A 9,383-nucleotide genomic window follows, 5' to 3' on the forward strand; every position below is an offset into this window, starting at 1 on the left:
TCAAACTGAATTGTAGCTCATTCATATATTGGTAACATTCATCAAATTTAATGAGTCTAGCAATTAACTTGCAGCAATTAATTCAATATGTCTAAATAATAATAATTCATTAAACAGAATAATATAACAATTTTGCATGAATTTGAATTTAATAGTTTCTTGCGTTCTTGATTTAATTCTAAATATATATAATCTGATTTTCAGGTCCATAGTTCAGACCTATTTAATATTTTATTTATTGGCTCGTTAGATTACACGTTTAGATAACATGTTATCTTAAAATAAATCATGAACAATATTTTTTGTTAAGCCATTTTGATCGTATATATATAGATCAAAAGGTTTTCCAACACGGGAACATGCAACATATAGTTGCCCATGCGAAAAACATGTATTTTCCAAATTCAGTCCACATACTTTTAATGTTTGACATTGAGATTTATTAATTGTCATCGCAAATGCTAAACGAATTGGAAATTGCAATCGTTTGAATTGAATTGGAACATCGGTTGGTATAATTGGTATGCGTGGAAGCAATATATTTTCTCCTCTGAATTTTCCACTTAATATTGTTGATTCAATTAAATTCCCCATAATTCCTTTAATTACTAATCTTGTTCCATTACATAATTTTGGTGGGTTTAGATTGTGTAATAAAATGATTGGTGAACCAACTTTTAAAACTAAATTGTGTGGTGGTAGTTCTGGCAAATCAAGCGAATTTAAGAACTCAGTGGGATAATTCACAATCTCGTTTTCATCTACCACTGTGTCGATGGATTTTAACGAAATTAAATTACCAGGTAGCATAGCTTGAATTTTGGAATTGATTTCATCGACATCTAAGTTCTTGGCAGCCAGAATCGCTCTACTTTGAAGCCACTGATGGTTCTGATAATTTTGATATATGTGAGGAAATACGCTTTCTATTAATTCCTCTTTCGAATTAACAATTTTACAAAAATTTTCTGGCAATTTAATAAAGTGCGTATTTTCATGAAGACTTACGTTTCCATTACCAATATCCATCAATTGTTTGGCAAATAGTTCTGCAGCTAAATCCCTCTGTAGTCCAACACGCATGATTTCGGTAAGTCGCAATATATGGACATTTCGCCACAAAATAGATGATTTGAGGCAAGCATTGACTTCATCAGCATAGGTTGAACGTGGAATAACTGGCAATGTTTGTCTAAAATCACCTGCCAATAAAATTAAAGCGCCTCCAAAAAGTCTATCGTTGGCATTTAAATCTTTAAGTGTTCGATTTAATGCTTCCAATGAATACTTATGTGCCATTGTGCATTCATCCCAAACAATGATGTGACATTTTTGAAGTACTTTAGCCATATTGGAATGTTTTTTTATATTGCATAGTGCATTTTCACATGAATGTATGTTTAGTGGCAACTTTAGTGCCGAATGGACTGTTCTACCACCATCTAACAATGTCGCAGCGGTTCCAGATGATGCAAGTGCTAAAGCGATATTACCTTGCATCCTAACCTTTGCAAGAATGACTAAAATTAAGAAAGTTTTTCCAGTTCCACCTGGTGCATCCAAGAAAAAAAAAGCCGCCTTCTTTTGCCGCAATTGCGTTCGAAACCCGATCATAAATGAGCTTTTGTTGGTGTGTAAACATTTGTTCGCTTCATGTAACAAATTCAACCAAATCTTCAGAGCTATACTGAAGTTCGCGCTGCATATCAGTTGCCAAACGATTTGGCGAATACAATCCTAATAATTTAAGTGGTTGATTTGATATAAGTAAACATAAGTCTTCGATCATAATCAAAGCTTCGTTATAAATTTCACGATTGAATTGAATATTTAAGTCATGATTTGTTGTTCTATGTCTATGTAGTATATCTTCACTCATTGAGCATTTATATTTTTCCCACAATTCTTTGGGATTATTTAGAAAACATGTTGTCAACAATATGGCGAATAATTGACGAATTTGATGTGGAAAAGAACTTAATACTGCATGCCGGAGCGTAATGTCTCAATGATTATCGCTTTCCAGCAATTGCAATTCTCTACATGCATCATGAGATGTATTGTATAGCTGACCATTGACAGTTCTCAAATACTCATACGATGTTGGACCGCGTACATTTATTAAAAGCAGTCTTAAAAAAAAACACTCGTTGTTTTGGATGAACAGTATATAAACGACCCAGTGTGTTTGCTGAAAATAATCCTGGATAACCATTGACTGCAACACCTCGTTTACGTGGCTGCCACTTTTTTAAAGTTTTGTTCCATGTGAAATATGTTGGAACTTCCGAATAAAGTAAAGTTCTTGCGTATTGCCCAAAAATATTTTGTTGTTTATTCAATTCTTAAATCTTGGCATTTTTGCTTTAAGCACAGCTACAATTAATAAGAAAAATACCTTTTTCCTCTATTCTAATTATTAAGCAAATGTATATATATCCAGTTTAATTTTTCAAATATATTGAAATCTATGCTAATGTAATAAATTTTTTTTATTTGAAAAAAATAAAAAAAAAATCAGTATCATTCACCCACACACACAAACTGTCGGACAGTTTGAAACGGAAATTATTAAATTTATTATTTTAATTAAAATTATAACTAATATCGAATGTTTTAATAGCCTATGTTACGCCGAAAAACTATATAAATAAAATTACTTTTTAATATCACAAAATATTATTATTAAAAAGAAAAATTATGAACTTTAACGAATTCGATATTAAAATTATAAGAGTATCATATCTAAAGAGATATCTTCCATAGCGTAACCGTATCTTTAGTAGATAATGACAAAAAAATGTGCATGTGTTATGTACTAAAAAAATAAGTTATATAGAAATCTTAAAATTTCTTTTGTTGAATTGCTACAGCAAACATGGAACAGCATAGCAATGAGATTGCTGCTTTCCTTATGCTGCCGGAGCAGTTGCAGTTACCAAAGGCACAGATGGCTATAATGACGACAACCCACACAAATGCGATTACGATTCAACTGCTGGATTATTGTAATTTAACATCATCATAATAAAACAATCAACACATGAAGTGCATAAGCGCCTCAATGGATGATGACGAGGAAGGAGCATGTGCGACTGCTATGAGTATCGACATATTTGTTTCTTTTTTATTTTGAAATTATTTCGGATAGTTCGCTTTATGTGTTTAAATGGCATAAGCACATAAATTGAGAGGTTACTTGATGCAGTGCATCAATATGCATGTAATGCATAATTTTTTTTATTCAGATTTTGCTTTTGTAGTGGGTACTTCTTTAACGTATATCCTTTGCCTTGCGCCGAAGTAATTGATGTCTTCGTTTGACCTGTAGGAGTTTTTAAATCACAGATTGTCTGAAACAGACAATTGCAAAGTTTATCTTGGTTTAATGTTTGCTTTATATGCAGAAACGCCTACAAAGTATTTTTATTCAATTTTTACTTCAGACTTTTTTGCCGTTTTTAATATTTATATACAACAGAAAAGTTCAAACCGTAAAATAACTACAGATATATTGAATTATAGAATTGATTGCGCCGATTTTAGTGACAATAAAAGTTTATTAGTTTTACTTCAATTATTTATAAATGCATCGATAATAATTTGTAATATCAGTAAATATCTAGATTTTAAAGAATAGATGAATGAATGATCTTATTCACAGAAATAAGCAAATTTTGTCGGAATTCATTAAATTTAATTAAAAATTAATTGTGGTTAATTCTAATTAATTAACGTAGAACTTTTAGTTTTACTTTTGTATAAATGATATAAGTCAAAATATGTCATATATCATAATTAACACTAAAATGTAAAATTATATATATTTATGTTTTAAGAAGTAGTTTTAGTATAAAGCCAGTGCGATTCCAGTTTTGACTGGTAATATTATTTGTTTAATATATAATGTGTTAATGGTAGGAGAGTCCTTTATAATAATATAATTGAAACTCCCCTAGGTAGGGGAAGTCTACCATCTTCGACAGAGCTTCTGTATTAAAGAATTAATCAGTACAATTGTCTGATTTAAAAAAGCAATATCACTTTTTATAATTTGCTTGAGAATTGCTGAAAATTCAAAAGTTTGTTCTTTTCATTTTAATTCGTCTTTTACAACTTATATTAAAAAAATTTAATATGTGCAATATGACATTTAATCGAAAAGTAATGAGAATTTTTAAATTATATGCGCGACGTCTTGTTTATTGAGTTGGGTGCTTTTTTATATACTGCCTCACTATCAGGTAACTGCGATGCTTAGTTTATCAAGAATATTAACAATAACTACATTATTTATGTTATAAATTTAGTAAACGGTTTCAAGAAAATGTAGAAAATATTAAAAATAAAGTAGAATTTGGACATCCTAACAACTCCTTTAGCGACTCTTCGTATTATATCAACCGTTTATATTAAACATGGGGGATAAGCAATCTGATTCAAAAAAACAATATAAATAACAACACCACATTAAGCTAACAAGGATAAAAAGAATATAAGTGACAACAACTAAGTACGAATCAAGACAAGTATCTCTAACCATAGATATATATTTTCCATTCAAGTAACTCAGGAAATATAAATATTTCATATATTGTACTAATTAGGGATCTCTACCTAATCATATTGAGCTTAAACAAGTATTCTATACTTTTATAAATAAATAATCTTTTGATTTAAACAAAGTCCCGCAAGCAGAGTGACAAAAAAATTTAACAAAACAAATTTCTAATTGTTGTTCGCATTGCAGTGAAATTTAATAAAAATAACTGCATAACATAAAAAATGCGTGTGCAATATTTTCCTTAAATTTGTTTATGCACGCCAACAAAAGAAATAGTTACTACAAATTTAACAAATTTTTGCTAGTAACAAAAAAATAATCAAAACTAAATTGTTCTTATATTCTTCATTCTATTGCACACTCTAAATGATTTTGTATGAAAGAGTATGTGAGGCAATATTTCTGAAGATGATGCATGGTTTTGTTTTTGTATATTTTTCACAAAATATTTGATTGCTTTTCTGCACATGCAGTGCATAAATTCTTTGAAATTATTACTTCTTATTTTTCAAGCATTTAATTATTGGCGTCGTGTTAGTTGCCTACTTGAGCCCTTGCTTCCCTCTCTTGTCCTGTTTACAGTTATAGCGTGCGTACGGTTGTAGTCATAGACGAAAAAACCAAACATGATTTGAAGCGCACAGGGTCATCCATTAAATAAGATGGATTTTATTAATAATATATTTTTATTGTTTCTTTTATATATTTATTGTATTTTTAAATAATTATTGAATATATAATATTTTAATGTATGTTTTATATGTTTATTGTGTTTTTATATTATTTATTTGTGTAATGTTATTTATACCTTATTTATGTACATACATATGTAAAACAAACGTTGTCTTCCGTCTTAGTTTTATTTGTTTTTGTTATTATTTTTGGAACAAAAACAATTTACGTAGTAAAATGCCTGCCTTGTAATCGCCAACATTACAGTAGGTTATAATATTGTATAGTACAAATAAAATTTATCTTTCTTATATTCCAAATTTATATTTTTATGTTATTTGCTTATAATCTTCAAAAATTTATCACCTTTCTTTATACACAAGTAAACATATGTATGCTTATATACATATGTTCAAATGTATGTATATATGTTTGTAAATAAAATCTTTGTCCCAAAGAGTTGGGCGTGGAATTGTGTAGATTCTGTGTAAAGAGCGATGAGAGCGCATTAAATTCTATTGTCGGTAGTGCAAAAAAAAAAAAATTTCATATTTCTCTTCTGCTCCGATACAAGCAGTCGTATATTTCAGTCTGCCTCTAACTTGCTACGATTGTGGACGTGTGCTGGGATTTTTTTTTTTGTTCGAAAAGTCTGTTAAGTTCGAATTTACCGTACATTCGATACTATATATGTAAGATAATTAAAATATATATATAAAATAATAATTAATAAGTCACGTCTTAAAAAATAAAATCTGTGCAATCTTATTTAAAAAATTATAAAGTTAAAATATTGTTGTATTAAGAAAAAGCAAAAAATATAAAAAATAAAAGCAAGTAAAGGAGAAACAAGTAAACATCTGCTACAAATTTTGCCTGGTTGATTCATTGTCGTCGTCGTCGTCGTCGTTGAAGTGTTTAACAAGACGTTTCGGTAAATTTTTAACTTTCCTAAGTTTATTAAAAACAGAATTTAAAAAAAATTGAATAAATAAGTAAATAAAAAAAATATTTAAAAGAAATAGACTCAAGTAAAATAGCTAAAGAAAGCTTGACGTCTTGTCTTTCGTACGTACGTTCGATTATATATTGTCGGTTTTTCATATTGTTTTTTATGCGGTTTTAACTGTTCGTCGCTTTTGTTGTCTTCTTCGTAAATCGTACTTCTTTAACGTACACATAGTAGAAAAAGTCTACGGATATTCACAAAATTTTTCTAAAATTACGCATAACTTTTTTAATTTTTACTCAAATTCATTTTTATTTCCTGATTTATTTTAACCAAAGAAACAACAATAAAGTTGCAATATTAAAACTAAACAGTTATTCTTTAAAAAAAAATTAAACACAATTATATGCGAAAGTAGCAATTTTTGAAGCAGAAAAAGTCTACGGATATTTCTTAATATTTACATTTACCGCTAATTTAAATTCGCTTGCAAGCATAAAAGTGTCATTAAATGATATTTAATTATTAGTTGACCTCCTAAAGAGTCTAAAAATCAATCATTTAATAATGTTTTTTTATATAAGCAATAAATTTTTACAATATAAAATAAAAGACGTGAAATTAGTTTTAGTGCGCGACAAATAACTGTTAAATTTTAGAAAGATGACGTAAGCTAAAGAAAAATTGCTGAAGATATTGGTCGTCAATATTCATCTGTGCAGAGAATTACAAATAACTTCAAAGAGACCAGTACTTACATTTTTAAACCTCGCACTCGCCGCCCCACAATTTTGTCAAATAGAGAAAGACGTAGCATAATCAACCAGGTGAAAGTAAATCCAAGAGTAATAGCCTTCAAAATAGCTGAACATATTGCCGAAATACTTGAAAACAAAATATATCCTGATACTGTGCTGAAAATTTTGAAGAAATGCATGTACTATACCCTGATTGCAGAAAAGAAGCCATACATATCCTGATATAATAGAATAAAATGATTAAGCCGTGCAAGAAAGCGTATAAATAAACCTATAAAGTTCTGAATATGAGTTATTTTCTCCGATGAGAGTCAATTTTAAATATTTGGAATCAAAGTTAGAAAACTTGTATGGAGAAAATTATGCACAACCTGTGATAAACCGTAAACAGTAAAACGTGTTGGTGACGGCGTAATGATTTAGGGGTGTATAGCAAGTAATGGTGCGGTTAGACTTGAATTTGTACAAGATACAATGGAGAAATATGGTTTTCTAAATATTCTAAAAACAAATTTGAAAGAAAATGTCAGAACGTTAGGACTTGAGGCAACCTTTTTGTTTTAGCAGGGCAATGACTCTAAGCATACAGCAGTCATAGTACAGATTTGGATGCTGTACTATGCTCTCAGGCAACTTCAAACACTACCAGAATCACCAAACCTTAGTCCTATAGAACATCTGTGGGTTTATTTGGAAAATAAGATTCGCCAGCATTAGTTTTCCAGCAAGGATATAGCAAGATACGTCATCAAAGAAGAATGGCTAGAAATAAACGCACTGGATATTGCAAAGCTAGTTGAGTCAATGGAAAGACGCTTAACAGAGGTTATTAAATGCAGGGGTTATCCCACAGGCTATTAAATTTAAGATTTTTGTGAATTTTACTGGGTAAATGTAAATATTAAGAAATATCCGTAGACTTTTTCTGCTTCAAAAATTGCTACTTTCGCATATAATTGTGTTTAATTTTTTTTTTAAAGAATAACTGTTTAGTTTTAATATTGCAACTTTATTGTTGTTTCTTTGGTTAAAATAAATCAGGAAATAAAAATGAATTTGAGTAAAAATTAAAAAAGTTATGCGTAATTTTAGAAAAATTTTGTGAATATCCGTAGACTTTTTCTACTATGTGTATATCCTTTTTTTATATTGAAAAGTGTACTTTTTCTATTTAGTTATTTGTGATTGTTTATTGAGCTGAAATTAATGTGGTTGAATTATATGCGATCATTTTTACTTCTGTTTAATCAAAATGACAATTTATTTTACTTACTATTAATTCGCTAAAAATATAAATAATATATAAAATATTATTTCTTTGTGTAGATGAAGTTATTTTTTTTTTTTTTTTCATAAATAGCATATTGAGCTGACCTTACCCTTACCTGAGCGTAGAAGTCATACAAATTGCAGATAATTTATTTTAAATGCAAAAAAATCTTGGTTTAAAAATATTTTCAAAAAATTATCTACTATTTTAATAATGAATCAATAATTGAACTCTATAACTATATATATATTTTTATTCTACTATATTTGATAGTTATTAATTGTTTAATTTTTTTTTCTCATTTTAGGCAACATTGTTACTTGATAATACCAAATAATAAATTAAGAAACTCAAGTGATGTATCACTTTAACTAAACAAAGAACTTGTCATTTCCCATTCTACACTATCCTTATTTTGCTTAGAAGAGCACCCACTGAATTTTGATACAAGCAGTAACAAGAAAGAAACAACATTAAGTTTGGACTCCCGCTAAAACATTGAAGACGTGTTATAACGTCTTGTATAAGAGAAAGGTTGACGTTATCATTCGTCCAAAATGGATAACGATCAGCAGTTTTGTTTGCGATGGAACAACCATCAGAGCACTCTGATCAGTGTCTTTGACAATCTTTTGACAAGTCAGACACTTGTGGATTGTACAATCGCTGCTGAAGGAAAATTTCTTAAAGCACACAAAGTTGTTTTATCAGCATGTAGTCTAATTTTGCAGTAAGTATTAAATAAATAATAAACAAATAACATCTATGCATATATTTAATTAATCATTATGAATTTTTTTTAGACCTTACTTCAACAACAATATGATAAACATCCTATTCTAATTTTGAGAGATGTTAAGTATCAGGAGTTGACCGCAATGATGGACTATATGTATCGTGGCGAAGTAAATATTTCGCAAGATCAATTAGCACCCTGGCAACATGATAGATCTCAGGATGAATTGTTACTGACAACACAAGATGCACAGCAACGGGACCCACAAGGTAAGTTCTAAATACGAAACATTCAAAGAAGAAGAACAAAGGCTCCGAGCACTACAAATAAAATATATAGTTAGTTATAGATATCAGGACTTTTTTTTAATAAGATCTGTAATTTTGAACAACGTTAGAATTAATATACTTGAAGATTAACATAGTTAAGTTAGC

The 9,383-nt window shown here is 29.2% G+C and overlaps 1 protein-coding gene and 1 long non-coding RNA gene across 2 annotated transcripts; one reads left to right on the forward strand and one right to left on the reverse strand.

The window, feature by feature from the left end:
• Nucleotides 1-609: 609 nt before the first annotated feature.
• Nucleotides 610-1,350, reverse strand: LOC119664040 (ATP-dependent DNA helicase PIF1-like; the record flags this gene model as incomplete). Its single annotated transcript, XM_038073619.1, has 1 exon — nt 610-1,350. A coding segment is annotated over exon 1 (741 nt), but the record flags the coding sequence as incomplete, so codon positions are not given.
• A 4,474-nt stretch (nt 1,351-5,824) lies between these two features.
• LOC119664041 lies at nt 5,825-9,218 on the forward strand. Its single transcript, XR_005251105.1, has 3 exons — nt 5,825-5,928; nt 8,521-8,943; nt 9,017-9,218. It is a non-coding gene; the product is annotated as an uncharacterized LOC119664041 (long non-coding RNA).
• Nucleotides 9,219-9,383: the final 165 nt, after the last annotated feature.

Source organism: Teleopsis dalmanni, unplaced genomic scaffold (assembly GCF_002237135.1).
Source record: "Teleopsis dalmanni isolate 2A unplaced genomic scaffold, ASM223713v2 unscaffolded_contig_1346, whole genome shotgun sequence".
Classification (NCBI taxonomy): Eukaryota; Metazoa; Arthropoda; class Insecta; order Diptera; family Diopsidae; genus Teleopsis; species Teleopsis dalmanni.